Source organism: Myotis nattereri, assembly GCF_964212035.1.
Source record: "Myotis nattereri genome assembly, chromosome: 2".
In the NCBI taxonomy this organism is placed as follows: Eukaryota; Metazoa; Chordata; class Mammalia; order Chiroptera; family Vespertilionidae; genus Myotis; species Myotis nattereri.
The window spans coordinates 23,129,449-23,154,864 of record NC_138076.1 but is presented as its reverse complement, the minus strand read 5'-3'; the positions used below and the strand labels follow the sequence as shown (position 1 = coordinate 23,154,864).

Sequence of the window (25,416 nt, the reverse complement as noted above, 5' to 3'; positions counted from 1 at the left end):
GAGATAGAGAGTTAGAAACATCGATGAGAGAGAAACATCGACCAGCTGCCTCCTGCACACTCCCCACCGGGGATGCGCCCACAACCAAGGTACATGCCCTTGACCGGAATCAAACCTGGGACCTTTCAGTCCGCAGGCTGACGCTCTATCCACTGAGCCAAACCGGTTTCGGCGATCCACCCTTCATTTTTCAAGTGACAACTTTATCTCACATTTCACTTAAAATCAAATAAAGAAAAAGCAGTAGCAGCAATCAGACAGAAATTCCTTCATCTTCCTACTAAATCTACCAAATACCATATCTGTCACTGTCTTCCCAGAAAGCATGAATGAAGTGTCCTTGGCCCTACTAAAGGCCAATTCTTCCACACTGTTCTGTGGACCACATAACTTCTTCCTAATACTTACTCCTGCAATTATCCTATTCTTTCACAAATCATCTATTTCCTCCTTGTAGAGCAGATTACTTCCAATAGAATACAAACCTGTCCTCAGGACTACCCTAAACAAATATTGTAATATTTTTAAACTACCATAACTAACAATGGTAAGAGATTTATTTATTTCCTATCTAATAATAGACAAACATGGTAATTAACCATAACTTCGCTACCCTTCCCATTGGCTAATCAGGGCGATATGCAAATTAACTGCCAACCAAGACAGCGGCCGGCAGCCAGGCAGCTGAAGCGAACAGGAGGCTTGCTTGCTCCAGTGATGGAGGAAGCCAGGGTTCCCCGCCTGCCGCTGCTGGGCTCTGAGCTGCAGTCTAAGAAACACTGTTGCAATTAAAGGAGCTAAACAAGCTCCAGAAACCTGCTTTCAGCCAGCTTCAGCCTCAGAGCTTAGAGTGGCAGTGATGGCAACAATGTTTCAATTATAGAATCCAAATAAACCAAGATACCTGCTTTCAGCAGCCAAGGTCTCAGAGCTGGAGCTGAGCCTCAGAGCTAAAGCCGGCTCTCAGTTCCAGTGACGGCCATAGAAGGTAAATAAATCCCAGAATAAAAAAAAGAAAAGAAAAAGAAAAAAAGGAGAGGCTGGGAGCTTCAGTTGCCCGCCAGCCTGAAAACAGCCATCATCCCCTCACCCAGTCTGGCCAGGCACCCAAGCGGGACCCCCACCCTGATCCGGGACACCCTTCAGGGCAAACCAGCCGGCCCCCACCCATGCACCAGGCCTCTATCCTATATAGTAAAAGGGTAATATGCCTCCCAGCACTGGGATCAGCGGAGCCATGAGGCCTCCCAGCACCAGGATCAGCAGAGCAGCGAGGCCTCCCAGCACTGGGATCAGCGGAGCCGTGAGGCCTCCTGGCCCCTGGAGCAGCGTGACAGGGGGTAGCGCCCAAACCCCCGATCGCCCTGTGGCTCTGTGTGTGAGACGGGGAGGGGCCACAACCTCCCTATCCACACTGCTCTGTTCGTGACAGGGGAAGGCGCCCCAACCCCCTGATTGGCCCTGCTCTGTGCCTGATAAGGGGGAGCTCCCCAAACCCCTGATCGGCCCTACTCTGTGTGTGACAGGGTGCGGCACCCTAACCCCCCCATGGGCCCTGCTCTGTGTGTGACGGGGTGGAGCCGCAACCTCCCCATCGGCCCTACCTTGAGTGTGACGGGGGGAGTGCCCCAACCCCCTGATCGGCCCTGCTCTGTGGGTGACAGGACGCAGCACCCCAACCCCCTGATCCGCCCTGCTCTGTGTGTGTGACGGGGGTGGTGCCCCAACTCCCCTATCGGCCCTACTCTGTGCGTGACGGGGGGGGGGGGGGGGGAGCTCCCTAACCCCCTGATCGGCCCTGCTCTGTGTGTGACAGTGTACAGAGCCCCAACCCCCCTGATGGGCCCTGCTCTGTGCGTGACAGGGGACGGCGTCCCAACCCCCCAATCGGCCCTACCCTGAGCATGACTGGGGGTGGCATTGCAACCTCCCGATCCGCCCTGCTCTATGCATGACAGGGAGAGGCGCCCCAACTCCCCAATCGGCCCTGCTCTGAGCCTGACCAGGGGCTGCGGGGCAGGCACCTAGGGATTGGGCCTGCTCTCTGCCACCCGGAAGTGGGCCTAAGCCAGCAGGTCGTTATCTCCCAAGGGGTCCCAGACTGTGAGAGGGCACTGCTGGGAGCCGGTCCATGCTTGCTGCTTCAAGGGACCTGGCATATATGGCATACTGTTCTTAATATGTTTGCTCACCTTCTTGGCACTATGTGTTTTAACCAAGGTCTCTGAGAAAGGTTGTTTCCCCAGGTAAGGATTTTCCCCTGAAGTTAGGGAGGGAATAAAACCTCTTAACTAAGTGCCAGGTGGGTAATTAATCACTTTAACTATGAACAATCATGCTTAAGCTACATAATCTTTACTCCCTGGAATGGAGATAAGAAACGCCCTAACTTTTGGAATAGAGATTGATAGGATTGGAATCAACTGGTATAAATACAGATGTAACAAGACAGAACTAAGAAGACAGAACTTAGAAGACAGAACCTACACAGAACCTAGAGACAGAGCCTAGCGAGAGAACATGGCAAAAGATCCTGGACTGAACCTGACTATAGAGCATGGCAAGAGAACCTGACTAGAACCTGGTGACTGAACCTGGCTGGAGAACCTAGCCAGAACCTGGCTGAAGAACCTGGCTACAGAATCTGGTGACCGAACCTGGCTGGGGAACCTGGGGAACCTGGCTGGAGAACCTAGCAAGAGAACATGGACACAGAACCTGGCTGGAGATCCTAAGCAGAACCTCTCTGGAGATCCAGACCAGAACTTGGCTGGAGAACCTGGCAGGAGAACCTGGCTATGATGCTGATCAACTGAATGCTGCCTCCATGACATTCCTTCTTCGCCGACTCCGTCCACACCTTTGGGGACCACTGGACCTGCTGGGGTTGGACCCCAGCAGGGCACAAGTGGGGCTGAGGGACACCCCCCACCCCGTCAGTGCACAAATTTTTGTGCACTGGGCCTCTAGTTTATTTATAAATAAACAAGATTAACATAACTGATAATTACTGAAGATGAGTGATGGATATCTGGGATTTTTATTATAGTCTCTTTCTTTTATATCTGTTTGAAAGTTTCTATAATAAAAAGTTAAAAAACAAAACTGTGGGGCAGGGATTGAAAGTAGACTTTCCTTAAATATACACTGTTTTCAACATTTAACTTTATATCAACTGTAAATATTTTACATAACTATAAAAAAAATAATGAAATGTTTTTAAATCCCTAAAAGAAAGCAAAAACTACTCAGTATTAAATTGAAAGAACCACCTCACAAAGAGAAACTATTTCAAGTGGACATAAAGCATAGTAATTTGACCAACATCCCTATTGGGATATGCAAACTTTATAGAGTACCAAAAACAAAACAAAAAACTTGAAGTTTCTTCAGTCATCATCTGAATAATTAACAACATTGTTAGTATTTTTGATACTGTTGTGTGGGTACTATAATTGCAAATGAATGACTATGCTGTGTGGTTGAAAATCAGTATTTTTACAATAGGAGATAAGAGATATAAGAATAATAAAATTTTACATTTTTAATAGTTAATTTGAATTGGAAATATCAGTAAGAATTCAAAAACTATATATTTTAAAAAGACTTACAAAATACTTAATCCAAGTAACTCAAACAGTTTCCTTAATGGATATCCTTAGCGGTATATTGACTTCAGAGAGGGAGAGAGAGGGAGAGAGAGAGAGAGAGAGAGAGAGAGAGAGAGAGAGAGAGAGAGAGAGAAACATCTATCTATCTATCTATCTATCTATCTATCTATCTATCTATCTAAAAGGCTAACATGCTAAGTGTCTCTCCCTCCATCTTCACTAAGAAAGGATGCCAAGGGCTGTAAATCCCTCAATGTCCCTCTCTCCAACTCCAAACTTACTCTATCATCTCCTCTGGCTCAGGAAGAAGTTTCTCAACTTTTCCTCACCCCCAACCATATTCCATCCTTTTGGTTGCATCTTCTCACCCAATCTACTAGGTTACTCTCTTCTGCTTCCAAACACACTTGAGCCACCTAATCCTAAAAATTCTTCCCTCTATCCTGCTTCCCAGTCAAGTGACCACTTTCTTTCTCACTTAATAACAAACTCTGGAAGTATACTAGTCTACACTATCTCCTTATCCAAACCTCCCATTGATTACTTTAATACTATATTAAACTCCCACCATGAAAATCAACATCTTTTTACTGCCAAATCCACCAGTTTCTTTTCAATTCTCACATCACTTGTCTGCAAAATAACTGTGTCCTTGCTTGGTTTGCATTGTATGACTTTCCTGATTTTCCTACTACCTTTTGGAGGGTTGTCTCTCATTGTATTCTTTTGGATCCTCTTTTGCTGTCACCTATTCTAGATTCTCAAAGATCTCCCCTGGCAACACTATTCAGTTTGGTAATTCAGTTATGCTTATATTTGATGACTCTCTCAAATCACTATCTCCAGCCCCCATTCGCCCTCCTAAGCTCCACATCTATTGTTTTATTACCACATACAACAAATACTGGATGCCACAAAAACTCTAAAATTCGACATAAAAAAAATAAGAACAGAAAATCACAAACTTCTCTTTAATCAACTGCATACATTGCATCCAGAGCTTGGCTCATGACTAACTACTGTGACTAATTGGTTTCCAGCAGAAATGAAAGAAAGGCAGTACATAAACCCTTACGAAGTCTTTACATTTCATATTTTTTAAGTTCCTCTATGAACCAATCACTAGTTCTTTTGGTACAAAACTAAGCCATATCTTTCCATAAAAAAACTTTTCCTCCTCGTTTTTATTCCTATGAAACCTTTATTCCTATGAAATACTAAAACCTCAGAATCACCTTCTCTTTCTCCTGCATCTCTCACTACCAGTTGATACATACCTTGGAAAATGTCTTTCAAATCCATGCAACTTGTTTTGAAATGAATCCAAAAAATAAGATAGATGCCCTGACCGGTTTGGCTCAGTGGATAGAGCGTCGGCCTGCCGACTCAAGGGTCCTAGGTTCGATTCCGGTCAAGGGCATGTACCTTGGTTGCAGGCACATACCCAGTGGGAAGTGTGCAGGAGGCAGCTGATTGATGTTTCTCTCTCATCTATGTTTCTCTCTATCCCTCTCCCTTCCTCTCTGTAAAAAAAATCAATAAAATATATTTTAAAAAAATAAATAAAATAGATGTGATAAAGCAAATATAATAAATGCTATTTATAGAATCTAGGTGGTAGATATATAGGTATTCCCTGTATAATTCTTTCAACTTTTCTGTGTGTTTGAAAATTTTTACAATACAATGTTGGAAAAAAAACAAAACCTGACCACATTCAGACATTGTTTCAAATTCATTTAAGTTCCTCTCTCCTGGTCTACTTTGGGAGCCTAACTGAGCTCTCTGTCTCTCCATTCCTTGCCATTATAATCCTCCTCCAAAGCAGCTCCCCCATGATTCCTGCCTCCTGGTATTCATACCCTTGTGAACTTGCTTCCCACATTGTGCCAGGGTTGATCTCTATGACCAATATGATGGTATATCACTTCTGAGATTAGGTTGTAATCTCATCTGTGCCTTCCAGCTTTCACAAACTCTCTCTGGATGACTTGTTCTGGGAGAATACGTAAATCATCTAGGGATCTTGGTAAAATGCACATTCTGATTCAGTGCATCTGGGGCAGGGCCTGAGATACAGCATTCCAACAAGCTCCTAGGTAATGCAGATGCTACTAGCTCAGGGAGCAAACTACAGAGCTCTAAGTATAGCTATATTTAAATATGTAAAGATAGAGTCAGGTCTTTGTAGTCGTTTAGTGCAACATCATCTCACTACTATATTCAGTTCCACGGAGTAATGCTTCTCAAACATGAGTGTGCATACAAATCACCTGCGTATCTTACTAAACTGCAGCAGTAAATCTAGAGCAGGAGATTCTGCATTTCCAGCAACCTCCAAGCAATACTGAAGCCTCTGGTCCAAGGACCACATTTTTTAAATTTTTTTAGTAATAAGGGTTTTTTTTGTGGGTTTTTAATATTTTTATTTCAGAGACGAAGGGAGAGGAGAGAAAGATAGAAACATCAATGATGAGAAAGAATCATTGATCAGCTGCTTCCTGAACGCCCGCCCCCACTAGGGATGGAGCCCACAATCTGGGCATGTGCCCTGACCAGGAGTCGAACTGTGGTCAACGCTCAACCACCATCAAGCCACACTGGCCAGGCGAGTAATAAGGTTTTAAAAGGCCCCTAATACCTTTTGTTTGTTTGTTTAACATATTTGATTATAGGTAAATGTAAAACTTATATGTCCAAAATAAAGTTAAAAGACAAATAAGGAATTTGGAAAGAATCATTTGCAACATCCATGACAGCATGCATATCTTTTGCATTAATTTTCTATTGCTGCATAAATTACAATCCTATACTTTTCAAGTTTCAGGAACATCAACCAGAAAGATAAGCTCTTGAAAAGGTTTACAAATGACCATTACACATTCCAGCTTTACATTCAACTACTCCAGCACCTTCACCCACCCTGTGTGCATGCCTATGCTCCAACCATGGCTTACAACTGCCTCTGCAGTATTAAAAATCTTAACTTCTGTAACCTTACTCTGAAAACACACTTTCTAAAAATTTTTTTCAATTAACAAGTACTTATTGAGCATCTAACACACTTTTGTTTTGGTAATACAACAAGCCCACGTAGAAGTCTTCAGTTTAAGACTTCTCTCACCCAGCTGGCGTGGCTCAGTGGCTGACCTATGAACCAGGAGGTCACGGTTCGACTCCCAGGCAGGGCACATGCCCGGGTTGTGGGCTCAATCTCCAGTGTGGGGCGTGCAGGAGGCAGCCAATCAATGATTCTCTCTCATCATTGATTTTTCTTTCTATCACTCTCTCCCTTCTTCTCTGAAATCAATAAAAATATATTAAAGAGAAAAAAAGACTTCTCCTCTCCTCTTTCCCTTCAATTGATCTTCCATCTAGTTTGCCTATTTATAGGCTGAGCGTTTCATCACTCTACCATGGGATTAAAGTCTCACAGGCTGCTTATTCCAGATTTAGACAGAGCAAATACAGACCCTTCTTCACAATTAGCCTTTCACTACTACATGTTTTTTTCTCACACAATTTTTAAGATATAACATACTATAAAACCCACCCTTCTTTTTTTTTTAATTTAATAAATGTTTATTTTTCAAAATGTACAGCTGGTCAGATCTGTTGTTCATGCATCTTCTCCAGCAGCTGGGGTGTTTCTGGTTAAATCACTTGAGCTCTGTGTTTGAGACTAGTTTAATAAGTCCTTTACTAAGTAGCTCCTGAAGGGCTGCCCTGGCCAAGGAGCCGCGAATCTTCAGCCTCTCAGAGACCACAGCTGGGGTTATAAGCTTGTAGTTAAGAACTTCCTTACAGAGCTTGTCATATGTGACTTTGTCAAGCAAGACCAGGTAAAACCCACCCTTTAAAACACAATTCAATGGTGTTTTATTTTATTTACTTATTTATTTTGGTTAATATTCACCCAAGGATTTTTTCCCATTGATTTTTAAAGAATAGAAGGGAGGGAGGAGGAGAGAGGGAGAGGCAGAGAGGGAGAGAAAACATAGATGTGAGAGAGATACATTGACTGGTAGTCTCCCGTATGCACATGCACCTGCACCAGGCTGAGGACTGAACCTGCAACGCAGGTATGTGTTCTTGAGGAAGAATCGAGCCCTCTACCCTTTGGGAGCGGGCCAGCGCTGTAACCACTGCGAGCAACACCAGCCTGGCCTCAATGGTTTTTAGTATAGTCAAAGTTGTGCAATCATCATCACAATCTAATTCCAGAATATTTTCATCATCCCCCCCCAAAAGAAACCATACCCTTTATCTACCACCCCCAATGTCCCCAGTCCCCCAGACTCTGGCAACCACTAAGCTTCCTATCTTTATAGATTTGCCTATCTGGACATTTCACATAAATGCAACATAAAATATGTGATCTTTACAACTGGCTTCGTTCATGTAGCAGGAGGTTTTCCAGGTTCATCCATGTTGCAGAATGTTATGTATCAGTACTTCTTTCCTTTCTATGGCTAAATAATTCCATTGTATGAATATTCCATATTTTATCTACTCATCAGTTGATAGGCATTTGAATTATTTCCACTTTTTGGCTACTTGGAATTTGAATATACGTGTACAAGTTTTTATGTGGTCATAAGTTTTCAGTTCTCTTGGATATGTCTCTAAGAGCAGACTTGCTGAGTAATATGCTAGCTCTACGCTTAACGTTTGGAGCAACTGCCAGACCATTTTCCAAAGCACTGAACCATTTTACATCCCCATCAGCAATGTATGGGAATTTCACTGTCACATCTTCCAACAATGAGGATGTTAAAATTCCTAAACGAAAGGAGAGATGTGTCCCACACCATATGATGAGAATTCGAGTCTAGGACGAATACTGCATTAACATAGCATAAGTACTGTAGCTTTCTGGCAGAAACACAAGAAATAAAATGGCATAGGTCCGATTATACTGAGCAAACGAGTTGACCTCTGAGAGCCAACCGTTCTTCAATCGTAAAATAGGGATGCTGTGTGCAATAACATTTATGTTGCAGCCGCCGTGAAGATTAAATAACACCCCCCCCCCCTCTCTCTCTCTCTCACACACACACACACACACACACACACGCAAGTGTTCCAACACCGACTATTCGTGATTCAATCCTGGGCAGAGCATTCCGGGCAAAGGCTAAATGCCCAGATCCCTCCCCGCGCGGGAGGGGCCGCTGGCAGGCGGCGGGGGCTGCAGCCACCTCCCTGCGCGGGAGCCGGCCTGACAGCCACGCAGGATAAATTGCGAGCTCGACCAGCAGAGCTGGGTCACTTCAGCCCCGCATCGCTCCCAGGCGAGACATCCCGCATCCTCTATTTAGCTTAGCAAGTCAGCGCAGGATCTTTTCCCCCCTTTTAATGGTAATACACATTTATTATGGTCGAAGTGGAAAAGGAGGGGCAAAGAAAACACGAGCATATCCCAGTCTCTTATCGCTACATACTTCCCCAAAAGGTAAACAAATATGAAACCCGATCCATGACGAACTCTGGAGGTATATCTATCTCCACGGCCCTCACCCCCAAAGGACCCCCTAGGACAAATGGCACAAAGCTTACCTGGTGGCTTCCCCCAGCTCGACCCGGCTCCGTCCAGGTGCCTCCAGAGGGATAGTAGCCATCGCCTCCTCCGCCTTCTCCCGGCCAGGTGGTCTCCGCCGGGCCGCCCCCGCGCACCCGCCAGGAAATGGGAGGCTGGGGAGGTTCAGGACGAGGAGGATATAAGGGTGGAGGTGGGTGCACCGGCACATCTCCACCCCCAGGCCCGTAGTAGCGGCCATATGACGAACCATCACTGGGGCCATAGCCCGAACGCCTTAGGGCCGACATGGGCTCTACTGCCCCTAGGAGCTTCCCGCCCCCCACAGCCGGCCCACTGCGCAGGCGCCAGCCAGCGAGCGGGAATGGACAGCAGTGAAGGGGGTCGGCCAACAATAGCCAATCCCAGGCCAAGTCCCGCCCCTTCGGCTCCCGAGTCCGGAGGGTTGAGGGATGGATCTCTGTGACTCTGGGGATCGAGGGATCAGGAAGACGAGGAGCAGCACCGTGTTCCTTAGAAAGGAGAATTCATTTTCCCTCCGCCTGTGCCATCTAGATTCCTTTTCCCCTCTCTTCAAGGGTGGGGAAAGGGTGTCCCAGGACCGCACGATGGCCCCGCCTCTTCCTGAAGACAGCACGTGGTACCGGAAGTGGGTAGGGATAATATGGAGGAGCTTCCGGCGTGCCCCGGCGGCTGAAAGCCGGGGCAGAAGTGCGGGTCCCCGTCTGGGTCCCCGTCCCCGTCCCGCCGAGGCGGCGACCACGGTAGGAGGAAGGAGGTGTTGGACGCGCGGGCCCTTCGCCGCTTTACGTTGCAGCCTTTTCTCAGCTCAACATGAACTATATGCCCGGCACCGCCAGCCTCATCGAGGACATCGACAGTGAGTTGCTCTTCTCCTTCGGGTGAAGTCTGGGTGAGCCCCCTCATCCCCGACGAGGAAGCTCGTAGCCTGAGTGTGGGGCGGAGGGCAGTGTGTGCTTAGCCGTTCCGGTGTTTGGCGGTGACGTCCTCCTCGGGGACGCTCCGTTTGCCCACCTCCTAGCCCCCCTGTTAGGTCTGTGCTGCTCCTCGCAGCCCAGTTCCCCGGCTGCTCAGCCCCACGCTGGACAGTTCCGTCCTCCTCCCGCGGGACGCGCTGCCGGGGACCAGACGCGAAATCTGCCCCCGCCCAGTCAGCTGTCTTCCTCTGCGCTATTTCGAAGTTCCAGGTTGTTACTGGTGCAAATACTTAGAGAAAGGATTCAAGAAATGAAACTATTAAGAAACAGCATCTGGATTTAATTGGCAGTAAACGTAGGCTTTCTGCATAAACTCTGTGGCCATTAGCAGTATTTTACCGGGAGGATCTTCAGCACTTGCAGGTTGTGATAGAAGAGACCATTGCCGGACAAGGTATTGACTGACTTTTGTGGAAAGGCTGAGTCACTTGAAACTTCTTCCCACCCCCACCCCGTTAGACCGTTTTCTTTTGCTTTTTTAAAAAATATATATTTTATTGATTTTTTACAGAGAGGAAGGGAGAGGGATAGAGAGTTAGAAACATCGATCAGCTGCCTCCTGAATACCCCCTACTGAGGATGTGCCCGCAACCAAGGTACATGCCCTTGACCGGAATCGAACCTGGGACCCTTCAGTCCGCAGGCCGACACTCCATCCACTGAGCCAAACCGGTCAGGGCCGTTTTCTTTTTGCTTTTACTAAGAAGGCCTCCCTATTCCTCGTCATTGTCCCGAAGAGGAGCCAGTTACAGTTGTCCCGTCTTTCCTTCTGCTAAACTCTCATCTGTGAATTATTTCTCAAGTAACATTTTTCTAATCGTTTAAATCGTGTGATTTGTCTCATTAACTTGCAATTGCTGCAAAATGGTTACACATAGTTCCAAACAAGTTACAAGTCTCTGCAGTTACTATGTGTGCAAATTAAAGAATGAATGTATAACTAAACTTTTTTATCGTCTGAAATTATTTTTAAAATCTAAATTAGTGATTTTGCTATTGAAGGGAAATGCAGGATAAATTGGACCAAATTCATATAAATAACCACTGTACAAATCTATCTGTAATATAATGAAAACTTAAGTTTTAGCTGTCTGTGGATGCCCTTTTGCCCTCACCTCTCTTGTGTATATCTGAATTATTTCAGGCCCTAACACACTCTGTATTTTTACTAAAAATAATTTGTGGCTCTTTGCTGGTGTGGGTTCAGCTGGTTGGGCTACATCCTGTGCACTGGAAGGTTGCTAGTTCGATTCCTGGTCACAGCACATGCCCATGTTTCGGGCTGGATCCCCAGTAGGGAGTGTGCAGGAGGCAGCCAATGGATGTTTCACTCTCACATGGATGTTTCTCTCTCTCTCTCTCCCCCTCCCCCTCCCCCTCTTTCTCTAAAAATCAATTAAAAAAAAAAATGCCCTAGCCAGTTTGGCTCAGTGGATAGAGCGTCGGCCTGCGGACTCAAGGGTCACAGGTTTGATTCCGGTCAAGGGCATGTACCTTGGTTGCGGGCATATTCCCAGTGGGGAATGTGCGAATGTGCAAGAGGCAGCTGATCGATGTTTCTAACTCTCTATCCCTCTCTCTTCCTCTCTGTAAAAAATCAATAAAAAAATATATTTAAAAATCAATTTTAAAAATCTTTAAAATAATATATTTTTTTAAAATATATTTTATTGATTTTTTACAGAGAGGAAGGGAGAGAGACAGAGAGTCAGAAACATCGATGAGAGAGAAACATCGATCAGCCGCCTCCTGCACATCTCCTGCTGGGGATGTGCCCACAACCCAGGTACATGCCCTTGACCGGAATCGAACCTGGGACCCTTTAGTCCACAGGCCGACGCTCTATCCACTGAGCCAAACCGGTTTTGGCAAAATAATAATTTTTGTTCTCAAGCCTTCTAACCTCTTTTTTGTAGATTCCAAGCTTCCTCTACTGAAAAATTAAAAACCATTTCATATGTGCCTTTCACGCCCCCCCCCCCCCCCCCACTTTCCTCCTCTCACCTTAGTCTCTCTAGCATTTTCACCAATCCTTTCATTTGAGTGGGAATTATTCCTCCCTCTCAATTTATGTCTTTTCTCCCACTACTTCTGGAACCTTCTATCATTAATATCCTTTTTCTCCCTGGATTTTTCCCTTCATTTACGTTCTATTCTGTCCTTATCGTGTGTGTTTTTTTTCCAGTTTTGTCTCTCCATTAAACTTCCATCCCATTTTTTCTATCCTTACCCCCAAACCACTTGAGCCATCTCCATTTTGACTCTTTCAGGCCATCTGCAATAGACCACCTGTTACCCCATAATTGATTTTTGTTGTCATCACACTCCTGCAGCTCCAATCTTTAAAGGCATCAGTCTAATGCACTCCTGAGTTTCCCCTTCCCCTCTGCAGCATTGTGATACTATACATTGTGATACTAGATTCTTAATCTGTGTTCTTCATTTCTCTGACACTGGCACTTGATTTTCTTATTTCAACTCTTATGTTCCCTAAAATAGATTGTCTCTTGGGTTCCCTCTTTGGCCTGCTTCTTTCTTTAAGTCTCTAGGAAATCTCGGGGACTTTAATATTATATCACTTCTCTGTTTGGCTTGCTTCTTTTTTTAAGTCTGTAGGAGATCTCCTGGACTTTAATAATTATATCACCTATCTGTGGCCTTATCCAAAATCTCTCTCTCTATTTCTGACCTCTTTGCCATTCCAGTCTTACATTTCCAGCTGTCTTGACACTTCTATATAAGTGTCCTGATAGCACTTCAGAATTACAAACTCTTGGTAACTGGTCCTCCCTGCCATGACAACTCAAAATGAGTACGTGTTCTTTAATTCCTCTCTTCAGCACCACACTTTCTCACACGTACCCACATATACACTCTCAGTTAGCTGTTACTTATACCTGCACAGTCTCAGTTCTCTCGTCTCTCCCTTCTCCTCTCTACCTTGGTTCAGGTCTCTTCTTTATGCCTCAGACTCCGGGAATAGCCTCAGTCACTCTCCCTTTTTTGCCAGTTCAGTCTTCAGTGTTTTTTTATTCCCAAAATCGACCTGTTCCCAGTTCTTTTTGACATTGTTTACTGTTATTTCCCTTCACACCCTCAACTTTTTTTTTTTTAACATTTTATTGATTTTTTACAGAGAGGAAGGGAGAGAGATAGAGAGTTAGAAACATCGATGAGAGAGAAACATCGATCAGCTGCCTCCTGCACACTCCCTACTGGGGATGTGCCTGCAACCCAGGTACATGCCCTCGACCTTTCAGTCCGCAGGCCGACGCTCTATCCACTGAGCCAAACCGGTTTCGGCCACACCCTCAGCTTTTCACCACACATATGGTTACATTGCCCTTTTCTCCTGCCTAATTACAGATTTCCCTCCCCTTCCCTGTCACTATTCCCAAGGCCAAAAATTACCTACTTTTCAAGGACCAATCCAGATACCATACTCCAGCTACATACTGAGTTTCTCTCAGTCTCATATAATTAAGATGTATTGTCTTGTGGAACTCAGTTGTAAATTCTTTCAGGGAAGAATTGCTGTCTTTTCCTCTGTCCTACACCTAGACGGTACTTTATGTGTGGTATTAAAACAGCAAATGAATGAACTTTGCTAGCTATTCTAGTGGCTGGTTTATCATCATTCTTCAGAGTCAGCTCTAAGTCACCTCTTCAGAGAGATTTTCCCTGGCCATCCTCTAGCCACTCTCTTCCGTAGCTACATTCCCTCCCTTCATCATATACCTTGCTATCTTACATATTATACCTTTGTACTAATCATAATAGGTTATTTTGTTTGCCTTCCTCCACCAGGAATATAAGTTCATGAGGTTGGTTACTTCTTGAGTCTTATTCTCTAATGTATATCTAGGCCCCAGAACAGTACATAGCACTCAGTAAATATTATTGTATTTTTGCTCTAGCATATTATCAGCATCCTCCTTTTACATGTCTGGGACATTGTTTTTATTTAAAACCTCCCCTGATTCATAATTCCAAAATGTGAAATAGAAACTTTTCTAAGTTCATGGGGGGAAACAGTCCTAGAATTAAGATCACAAAGATCATGCAGACTAAACTCAATTTGCAGATATAGAAACTGACATAACACTAGGTAGACATGGAGGAGTAACTCAAACATGCGTATCTAGGCCAGTCAGGCTTTCTGGCTACTCATCCAGTCCCTTTTCCACTCTGCCACACTACTCTGATTCTCTTAATTCAGTGATTTTCAACCTTTTTCATCTCATGGCACACATAAACTAATTACTAAAAGTCTGTGGCACACCAAAAAATGTTTTTGCCAATCTGACCAAAAAAAAGGCACGATTTTGATTCATTCACAGCAGACAGCTATTGTGTTGGCTGTTGTCCCTTTTTTATTTGACAGTCTAAGGCAGTGGTTCTCAACCTTCCTAATGCTGTCACCCTTTAATACAGTTCTCCTCATGTTGTGGTGACCCCCAACCATAAAATTATTTTCGTTGCTACTTCATAACTGTAATTTTGTTACTGTTATGAAATAATGTAAATATCTGATATGCGGGATATATTTTCATTGTTACAAATTGAAGATAATTAAAGCATAGTGATTAATCACAAAAACAATATGTAATTATATATGTGTTTTCCGATGGTCTTAGGCGACCCCTGTGAAAGGGTCGTTCGACCCCCAAAGGGGTCTCGACCCACAGGTTGAGAACCACTGGTCTAAATAGTCAGGTATTGCACTAAGAGATCACTGGTTCGATTCCGTTCAGGGCACATGCTCAGGTTGCGGGCTCGATTCCTGGTAGCGGGTATGTAGGAGGCAGCCAATCCGTGTTTCGCTCTCACATTGATATTTCTTTTTTTTTTTTTTTTAATAATTTTTATTGCTTGAAGTATTACAAAGAGTATTACATATGTCTCCTTCCCGCCCCCCCCTCCCCCCACCCCTTGACATTCCCCCGGCCCCTACCCCCAGTGCAGCCGTGGGCAAACTGCGGCCCACGGGCTCGATCCGGCCCGTTTGAAATGAATAAAACTAAAAAAAAAAAAAAGACTGTACCCTTTTATGTAATGATGTTTACTTTGAATTTATATTAGTTCACACAAACACTCCATCCATGCTTTTGTTCCGGCCTCCGGTCCAGTTTAAGAACCCATAGTGGCCCTCGAGTCAAAAAGTTTGCCCACCCCTACCCCCTAGTGTCTTATGTCCATTGGTTATTCTTATTTGCATGCATATAAGTCCTTTGGTTGATCTCTTAACCCCCCACCCCACCCCAAACCCTTCCCAGGCTTCCCACTGTAGTTTGACAGTCTGTTCAGTGCTGCTCTGCCTCTGCATCTACCCCTGTTCATCTGTCTATACTGGTCCCCATTATCTGTCCCAACCTCACCAGGGCCGTTTCATCTTCACCAGGGCCGTCTTGACCTCACATTGATATTTCTATCTCTTTCTCCCTCTCCTTTTTTTTTCTGTCTTAAAAAAAAAAAAAAAATCAATAGAATTCCTGGGGCACACTGGTTGAAAATTGCTGTTTCAATCTAAACCCCAGGCTAACTTGGTCCTCCAGTTTCTTAATGAACTCCAACTTAAATACATTGGAAGAGGAAGTGGTAGAACTTAAACTAACAACTTTATATTTATTGTTACCCTGTAAGCTCACTGAAGCTAACAGTTTTCATTTTTCAAAGATCTTTTTTCCTGTTCCCAGAAAAGCACTTGGTCCTGCTGCGAGATGGAAGGACGCTTATAGGCTTTTTGAGGAGCATTGACCAGTTTGGTATGTATTAGCTATAGACTTCTCTTATACTCTGGATAATAAGAGCTGCCGGTCGTATTTTTGTTATTTCATATTGTAAGGCATTTATCTGCAACTTTTTCATGTGTCTGGCATAATGGAATACTGTCCTGAGTCATTACATCATTGTTTCCTAAATTATGACAAGATGATTCAAAAGCTTGTATTTTCAAGCTTATATTTCTAAAACTGGTTTTCACTAGAACATAAGATTATAATGTCTTGGACTATTGTTTTTATTTTCCCCATTAGAGGGAGCCAAAAGATAGAAATAAACTCAGTCTGCTGAAAAAGCTGCTCAGTTGTACATTGGCTTGGGTGCGACTACTCTTCAAAGCAGTTCCTGCACTGAAGGCAATCCCCCCATCCAATGAAAACTGGATAGAAGGCACTTTCTGAAGCTTGTTAGGCACCCCAACATTAAGCTCAAGATTTTTCACTTAAGAATACATCCGACTCAAGAATCTCAGTCTTTGTTTTGCATCTTGCATTTTTCTAGAGAACTATGTTTGCTTTTGTTTCAAGAAACTTCTTAGTTCATATCAACATTTGTTGGACATCTTCTAGGTCAGTGGATTTGGGCATGAGGAAAATAACAATGTAATTGAAACACTTATAAGAGTTATAGAAGTTAAAGAATATAGATACCTGCTTTCTTCAAATAAGGCAAAGAAAAAAATAATTCTTAACATATTGGGAGTTCTAAATCTTTTTTTAAAATACATTTTTATTGATTTTAGAGGAGAGAGATAAAAACATCAATGAGAGAGAGACATCGATCGGCTGCCTCCTGCACACTCCCTAATGGGGATTAAGCCCACAACCCAGGCATGTGCCTTGATTGGGAATTGAACCGGATCATGGGTCGTCACTCAACCACTGAACCACACCAACTGGCGGGTTCTAAATCTTAAGTCAAATTCATCAGACTACTTTGAGCGAAAAGTAATAAATACTGACTACTCTCAGATTACCAGGTATGGGTTATCTGACAACATGAAAAAATGAGTTTTTGCTGTATCATAAGTAAATCCTAAGTACTGAAACAAAGTTAAATTTTGGTAACTCATCACATGCACACACCCCACAACATAGAAGAAACTAGAGTTTTAATCTTTGCAGTTGTTTAGAGTCTTCCAAGTGCCCTACTCATTTATATTTTCTTACAGCCATGTTCATTTTAACAGTTAACTGATAAATGAATTTCATTTTTTTAAACTTTTCCCCACCATCACTCATATATTAGTGCAACATAATCCTAGATACTCTCTCAGTTTGTAATTGGTTAAACATCTCTTAAGTGGTGTGTTGTAAAGAAATAGGAGATTGTGTTTGAAATTTTAGTTTTTCCTAAAGTCAGAAAGTTTTGCAATCATGTTTAATTAAATTTTTTTTACTCAAAATAACTGAGTTATAGTCCTTTACCCAGTAATTTAAACTGAATATCTTTGTTTTTTCCCTATACAACTTATAGCTAATTTAGTGCTACATCAGACTGTGGAGCGTATTCATGTGGGCAAAAAATACGGTGATATTCCTCGAGGGATTTTTGTGGTCAGAGGAGAAAATGTGGTCCTACTAGGAGAAATAGTAAGTGAAAACTGTTAAGCTGCTATAGCGTGGGTCTTGATAATTATGAGAGTTAGTTTTTTGGTTTGTTGTTTGTTTTGGGGGTTTTTTTTGGTCTTTTCAAGAAGAAAAATACATTTTCCACATTTTACCCAGCTTCTCACAGGAAACCACCAAATTAGCTTAGGAAAGCCACAATTATAAAAGGAAAGTTATAGATAATTAACTTTGTTTCAGTGCCTCTTGGCATTTTTAAAGATTTGATCCCATTAGCAGCAAAATATCATTAATTTTACCTAATATCTTCAAAAACTGCCATCCTGCAAATGTGTTCATTAACAAATTATTTCTGCTATTTCTAATAGCAGAAAATTGAAAAACTTGAAAAGAATGATTTGATAAAGATTTATATACATTTATGTTTTGTAGTTATTTAAGCAGTTGGTCATAAGTAGTTTTTCATAACAAAGTTAGCTGTGTTGGGGAGGAAAGTCACAATGCATATTCAGTGTGATACCCATATTCTTAAAGGGGAAAGCGGAAGGAATGCATGTAGGAGAAGGCTTTCTGTAAACTATCCTGGTAATGGAGTTCAGTCAGCTTCACCTGAATCCTTACCTCAAAACCAATGAGGAAAAAGAAAACGACTAGCTGACAGGTGTGAAGTTAAATCTTCTAGCGTGTGTGTATGTACACGTATATACACACATGTATGCATATATATACAAAACTATTAGAAAACTTATATACAGGGTGGGACAAAAGTAGGTTTATACTTCTTCAGATCAAAAAGAATACAGTAATTAATTAGTAATACAAGAATAAACTGTTTCATGTACTCACAACTATAGACCTACTTTTGCCCAACTCTATAAAACTAAGAAGCACTCAATATTTTAAAAAGATAGACCTGATTTCATGTTTTACATGAAACATAACTTAAAAGTACCTTATTTAATACCTTTGACTTGATCCTGCTACTTCTGATTATTGGGTCCAATAATCAGAAAAACTTTGATGTTTGCTTGATTTCATCTTTTCCTATTTTGTTTTTATTTTTTTATTTATTTATTTATTTTTTAAATATATTTTATTGATTTTTTTACAGAGAGGAAGGGAGAGAGATAGAGAGTTAGAAACATCGATGAGAGAGAAACATCGATCAGCTGCCTCCTGCACATCTCCTACTAGGGATGTGCCCGCAACCCAGTTACATGCCCTTGAGCGGACTTGAACCTGGGACCTTTCAGTCCCCAAGCCGACGCTCTATCCACTGAGCCAAACCAGTTTTGGCCTATTTTGTTTTTAAAGTTTTTAAAGTTTTCAGTAAATTTCCCAATACCTAGCCACATCTTAAATCAGGTTTTGAGAGTATTGAATCATTTTAACAAAAAGCCAGGGTCCAGTTGGTTCAGAGACCTTGTATGAAATAGTTAGCTGGAAATGACTACTCAATACTACCCAAGTGTGGCTATGAAATGCCTTTTTCTAATTTTTAAAATATTTTTGTAGTTGATGCTTTTGGTTCAGTGTATCATTTCTTCCATGTTTATGCAGCAGAAATTGTCATCTCCATGTATTATGTAAAGGTTAAAATAAAGCACTATACTACCTGGAGATGTGACTGTGAAGTAGTCTGCCAGTATATTAAGAGGGGTAACCCCTCTCTGGTCAGTAGAATTGTGGTTGATTATTTTTTTTCTTTTTTTATACTTCTCTGAATTTAATTTTTGAAGAGGAGATCTATTACTTCTACTAGGGATAAAGAGCTAAGTTAAAATATTTACACATACTCTGCTTCAGATTTATAGTAGTGAACATCACAGAAATGCTTTCTATGCCAGTTACATTGGCACAAATTGACCCTATGTAGATATAAGTATATCTGAAGAGAAATGAATGAACTTGTGTTTGTTCTTAAAGATTCATAATATCCTGGTAGCCCTTTTGTGGAGAAAAGTACTCTTTTTATATATTATGGTTTGGATGCTGTAGAATTTTTGCAGTGGTAACACTAAAGAAAAACAGGAATGCTTACATAGTTACATGAATCAATAGTCAGTTTGAAGAAATTAAGTACCAATTCTAGGGAAGCTATCTAGATTCTGCAAACATTTCATTGCTTAAGAAGTCCCTGGATTCTGCCTCAAAGATGATGGTACAAAGTCTAAAGTAACAAGACAGATTCTTGGGAACAGCATCATCATAACCACATAAATAGCTCAATTGAGTAAACTAAGCTAAGAACATGATCTTCCCTTCAGCTGCTACCCAGGGGTTATGAGGGCAGGTTACACTTGATAACATATTTTTCTGGGTGCAGTTAACATTTGACCCAGGGCAGATTTTGCTTATGTCATTTGTGTGGCTTTCATCTAACCTCTCTGGAGAGAGTCCTTCATCTGATGTGTCACAGCCTGTGGGTTCTGAGGCCTTGGCAGCATCTGAAGATTAGCATCCAGTGGAACATCTGGAGAGTTTGTATATTTGTAATGCCTTCACACAATTTTATCAGTGAAAGAGAAGAGGATAAGAACTAAGAATATCCTGTTTGTGTAGGCTTTTCAGTTACAAAAACAGAGTAATACCTGTAAGCTCATTTTAAAGAGAATGAACCGAATCTATGGATAATAGTGAGATGCTTTTATAGCAAGATTCTGCATTACAAGATTAGTTATCAAATGTTTATAAGTTATTTAAAAATAAAACAAACATTTTATGCCATATTAAGAACAAAATGACAGTCAATATTTGCATTGTGGGTCTTTCAAGAAGTCAGTATATACATGGAAAAATTGGAAAGTTATTCACCAACTTGTTATTCCTCCATACTGGAATTAAGGATTTTTTTCTGCTTGTCTATTTTTTTCATCTTTTTTTTTTTTTTTAGTCCTCACCCGAGGATATTTTTGCATTGATTTTTAGAGAGAGTGGAAGGGAGAAGGAGAGACAGAGAGAGAGAAACATCGATGTGAGAGAGACACATCGATTGGTTGCCTCCCGCATGCACCCCGACCAGGGCCAGGAATCTGCAACCAAGATACACGCACTTGACCGGAATGGAACCTGGGACCCATCAGTCTGCAGGTCGATGATCTATCCACTGAGCCTAACTGGCTAGGGCTGCTTGGCTGGTTTTTAAATATCATACAATGAGCATCGATTTTTTTTAAATAATGGCAAAAATATTTTAGTAAGTAAAATGATTTTTTTGTAAAATCCTCTCCAAGTGATACGTTTTTCATTGAATGAGAGAGAGAGAAATAGTTGCTTAGAGAAAGAGAGAGAAAGAAAAACATTGGTCAGTTGCTTCCCGTAAAGCCTGACCAGGAATCAAACTTCACCACCTTTTGGTGTATGGGATGACACTCTTAACTGAGCAGTAAGCAGGGCATTAAGCAAAACAGATTTTAATTCAAGTAGAGAACTATATTGGGGCCAAACTGGTGTGGTAATCTAACTGCTCTGCTGAGGTTTTCTCTAGACTTGTTGTCATAGAGGGGAAAGGAGTCTTGTGTTTTCATTTAAAGACTCCTAGTTAATGCAACAGAAGGCAGTTTATTGCAGTGGTTCTCAACCTGTGGGTCGCAACCCCTTTGGGGATTGAACGACCCTTTCACAGGGGTCGCCTAAATACATCCTGCATATCAGATATTTACATTACAATTCATAACAGTAGCAACATTACAGTTATGAAGTAGCAACGAAAGTAATGTTATGGTTGGGGGCCACCACCGCATGAGGAGCTGCATTAAAGGGTCGCGACATGAGGAAGGTTGACAACCACTGGTTTATCGCCTTTGGTGGGAGGGGGTGCTTCTTTGACTCAGAGTTCTCTACCTTATTGAGCAACAACCGCCAGAATTTAAGCTGACTTTGGTAATGTAAATATACAAAACATATCTAAAGCCATCTTGGCCTCGGTAACTTCTCTCTTGGATTCTCTTGGGTTGGAGAGCGAGCCTTATTTTATTTATATATTTAGTTAGTTGTTTTTTAAGAAAAGTAGTGATTGACTAGTGTAGGACTTCGGGCAACCTAAAGCTTTGTTATACACAATAAACACTAACTGATCCCTATTACCACATTCATGTAAGTACTCTATAGTAGTGTGGCCAGCCATTTCTTTGTAAAACTTATCTATTCCTAGGAGAAGGCTATTTCAGCCATGTCACAATTATGAAAAAATACCCAAGCCTGACATAGGAATCCATTTGCCTTGAGATCTGCAGTGTCTACTATTCTTGGTCAGCTGAAGTTTCTTAAACCTTGTTTTGTAGGACTTGGAAAAGGAGAGTGACACACCCTTGCAGCAAGTGTCTATTGAAGAAATTCTAGAAGAACAAAGGGTAGAACAGCAGACCAAGCTGGAAAACGAGAAGCTGAAGGTTCAGGCTCTTAAAGATCGAGGTCTCTCCGTTCCTCGAGCAGACACCCTTGATGAGTATTAACTCTGCTCCGAGGCTATTGCTCTTGGGGAGCAGGGGCTCTCACTGAATGAAAATGACGTTTTTCTTTTGGATTCTTTCACATGTGCAACATGAAGAAATCATGTGGCTTTTCCCCCTTTTTATTAACAAAATCATTGTTTAAAGAAATAGCTGGATGGACTCCTTTCACACATCACTATGGAGCCAGCAACTACTTTTCTATGTTGCTCTTCTCATCCCAAATTAGAGTTTACAGGGAATAGTCTTCATTTGCTTGTAAATAAAATACGAATCTCAAAGTTGTCATGTTATTTCCCAAGTTTGAGTTGCCGCCAAAGAATAAGCAAAATTAAGTTTCTGGTCTCAAAGGTATAACCAGTCCACACACTGGGATTTCCCCTCTGTCACACTTGCAAGTTGCTAGTTACTTATGAAGGAATATTTCCATACTAGGTATCTTGTGGTCATCCCCTCTCCCCACTGATGAGAAAAACACATTTTCAGCCTTCAGAAAGGGGCTTTCCGTGAATTTTCATAGTTACTGGTTATAACAAAAGCCTCAGGTGTGAGAAACAACATCACTACTAAAGTTGCTGTTCCGGCTTCACCAACAGCTATTCAAAGCAAGGTTCCCCTGAGATCCAGCATTTAACTAAGGTGACTTTTTCTCTGTTAATTTAGTTCAGTTTTCTAGCCCTTCGGATTGAATCTTGAGCCTCTTGTGCTATTCTCATCAAAGAGAAGCACAAACAAAATGGTGTTTCAGTGGCTGATACATCTACGTTATTCCTGCTGACCACCCACAATGATGCCACTTTTTTAGTATGATGTTTACTGCGTGGTAAGTGTAACAGGCTGCTTGCAGAGAGGACGGTGTAGTTCAGTGGACAATGTACTGAGCTGGGAGTTTAGGAGTTTATGTTAAAATTTTCACTTTGTGCCAAAGCTGGTTTGGCTCAGTGGATAGAGCGTCAGCCTGCGGACTGAAGGGTCGCAGGTTCGATTCCGGTCAAGGGCATGTACGTGGGTTGCGGGCACATCCCCAGTGGGGGGTGTGCAGGAGGCAGCTGATCGATGTTTCTCTCTCATCGATGTTTCTAACTATCTCTCTCCCTTCCTCTCTGTAGAAAATCAATAAAATATATTTAAAAAAATTTTTTTCACTTTGTTCTACCCCTAGCATCTTAGGCTTGAGCAAGTCTCTCTTCTGAATTCTCAGGGTTTTTTTAACTGTGGAATTATTACAGGCATTTCATTTTCATAATCTGTTGAGCAAAGATGTCCTTTTCATAAGATTTATATGCATTCCCCCTGAATTATTTTATAGCATTACGTAGACTTAACTTTTTATGAGCTCAGGTGTTTTTAAAACTGCCCCAGATGCCTATAAACCATTTGATTGCTGACCTCTTCATCACTGAGTTGATTTTAACATAATTTGTGAAGAAACAGCTGTACTTAATGATTTATCAAGTGTGTTGTGCCTCAAACCATTTAATAACCAGAATTTTTTAACTACTCATACAAAGGGAGAAAAACACCATCACCACCTTTTGAAAAACATGTCTAACTAGATAATATTTGTTGGGAGTCAGCAGGATTACAGCATTTGCTTTTTTAAGCACCACTGTTTCAGAACTTTTGATCCTTCAAGAAATTTGAACTGTAGTTATCTAGTTTTTTCAACCTTCTTCAACTTCAAACACAGTAACAGGAGTTATAATTTATTATGTTAAAGGAGGAAAAGAGACTGAATTCTAACAATTTCCCAGTCATAGCAAGGTTTGGTGCATTGTTTTTAGACCTGTGTCATGCAGGCAGCATCGAAGAATTAGACCTCGCAAGTGAAACTAGACTACCAGCTTCCTTCCTCTTCGTCACCAGGATGTTCAATGAAGTGGCTTGCCCTCAGCTCTGCACAGCCCAGGATTTTTGCAGATACTGAAATCATGCTTTTTTTCCTATTTATACCTTTGTTTTATCTTTTTTAGTTTTTAATTGATTTTAGTGAGAGGAAGGGGGAGGCACACCCCCTGACCAGGGATGGAACCTGCAACCTGGGTATGTGCCCTGATGGGGAATTGAACCTGCAACTCTTTGGTGTATGGGACAATGCTCCGACCAACTGAACCACACCAGCCAGGGCCTGTTTTACCTTTTAATAGTTTCTTCCAATAGGAGTTCCCATGAGACTGCTTTCAAGGAAGACAAATGAGGAAGATCTACCGAAACCCCTTTCCTGGCCATCTGTATTCTGATATACTTGAGTATAGCAGCATATCTCTTACACCTCCAGCCGGTCTCTTTCCCTTTCCTTGGCCTTTGATCTTACATTGCATGCTCTTAGCTAAGTTTAAACCACACTGTCTGCTTCCCTCCCCAAGTCTGATAAACTCCCAAAAGGCCTAACAATAGCCAGATACCCTTATACTGTCTATTATGGAAGGTTCCTCAGGGAAGCCGTGTCAACGTGAACCCCCCCAGGTATTGCACAGAGGTGAAGATGGCAAAATGGTCTACAAGTGTTGGCTGGCAGTGCAGACAGGAGAGGGCGTAGGCCAGCAGGCAGAGTGGATACACCTACTGTGAGCAGTTTCCAACCTCTTGTCTCAGATTCACACATGACATTCATGGTGGCACTGCACAGCTTAAGAAATGGATCCCAGGAATTGTACCTGGCAAGAAAATAGGAGAGGCAATTAATGAGCAGTCCCCCACCCCTTGACTCCCCCCCGAAAAAAATTATACATACATACGTGTGTGTGTGTCTATGTGTCTGTGGGGCATTTTCTCACCTAAGTCGTACTAAAAAAGATAAACATCCAATTTCCTTTCTCATTAGGAGCCAGCGTTCCCCATGACGTACAAATAAGGCATTTTGGTTGTAGATGTTGCAGGCTGATGCACTAATGCTGAACCAACCTTCCAGCTTGAAGCTAACCAACCCTGCTCATAATCAAGGAAAGAGCGACAGGAAAGAGTCTAACTCCTACATAACCTAGGAGTTAATGTGAGCTGAGCAGGAATGTCATCGGTGATACAATGCACGTGTGTTGTACCAATGCAAGAACTCCTAACAGTGACACAATCTGTTAGGACTAGGTTAAACCTGGGAGAGGTCAAGTTTTTGCCAATGAGACTGAACATGATCATCTTAATTTAAACCTAGGTTGTAACCTACTAGGTCTTGATATGAATTTAGTGAGTTATAACCAGCATTTAAAATTGGAATAGCCCCTGGCCAGGTGGCTCTGCTGATTGGAGTATTGTCCCATACATCAAAAGATTGCAGGTCAGGGCACATATTTAGGTTATAGGTTTAATCCCTGGTTGGGGCACATATGGGAGGCAACTGATCGATGTTTCTCCTCTCTCCTCTCTTCTCTCTCTCTCATCAAGAAAAACATAGTCTTGACCAGCATAGCTCGATGGTTAGAGTGTTGGCTTGTGCACCAGAGGGTAGCGCGTTTGATTCTGGTCAAGGGC

At 42.3% G+C, this 25,416-nt stretch overlaps 2 protein-coding genes across 4 annotated transcripts in view; one reads left to right on the top strand and one right to left on the bottom strand.

Moving 5' to 3' along the window:
• BAG4 (BAG cochaperone 4) overlaps positions 1 to 9,849 on the bottom strand; it is a 39,688-nt gene extending 29,839 nt beyond the window's left edge. Inside the window, exon 1 of one of the 3 annotated variants that reach the window (XM_081082682.1) lies at positions 9,171 to 9,849. In XM_081082682.1, coding sequence (XP_080938808.1) covers positions 9,171 to 9,440 — 270 coding nt within the window. In that variant the 5' untranslated portion in view covers positions 9,441 to 9,849. The remainder of the gene's footprint in view (positions 1 to 9,170) is intronic. The other 2 variants (XM_081082684.1, XM_081082683.1) reach the window with 2 other exon arrangements.
• LSM1 (LSM1 homolog, mRNA degradation associated) lies at positions 9,569 to 23,077 on the top strand. The gene is made up of 4 exons (XM_081082685.1): positions 9,569 to 10,030; positions 15,845 to 15,913; positions 17,406 to 17,521; positions 21,781 to 23,077. The coding sequence occupies exons 1-4, from the start codon at positions 9,985 to 9,987 to the stop codon at positions 21,949 to 21,951; spliced, it is 402 nt and encodes a 133-aa protein (XP_080938811.1). The 5' UTR covers positions 9,569 to 9,984; the 3' UTR covers positions 21,952 to 23,077.
• The last annotated feature ends 2,339 nt before the right edge of the window (positions 23,078 to 25,416 follow it).

What these genes read in the sequence shown, in the direction of transcription:
- LSM1 (XM_081082685.1), top strand. Translation starts at nt 9,985, where the DNA reads ATGAACTATATGCCCGGCACCGCCAGCCTCATCGAGGACATCGACA. An exon ending in GAGGAGCATTGACCAGTTTG is followed by an intron (nt 15,914 to 17,405) that starts GTATGTATTAGC and finishes TACAACTTATAG; the next exon opens with CTAATTTAGTGCTACATCAG. An exon ending in TGGTCCTACTAGGAGAAATA is followed by an intron (nt 17,522 to 21,780) that starts GTAAGTGAAAAC and finishes CTTGTTTTGTAG; the next exon opens with GACTTGGAAAAGGAGAGTGA.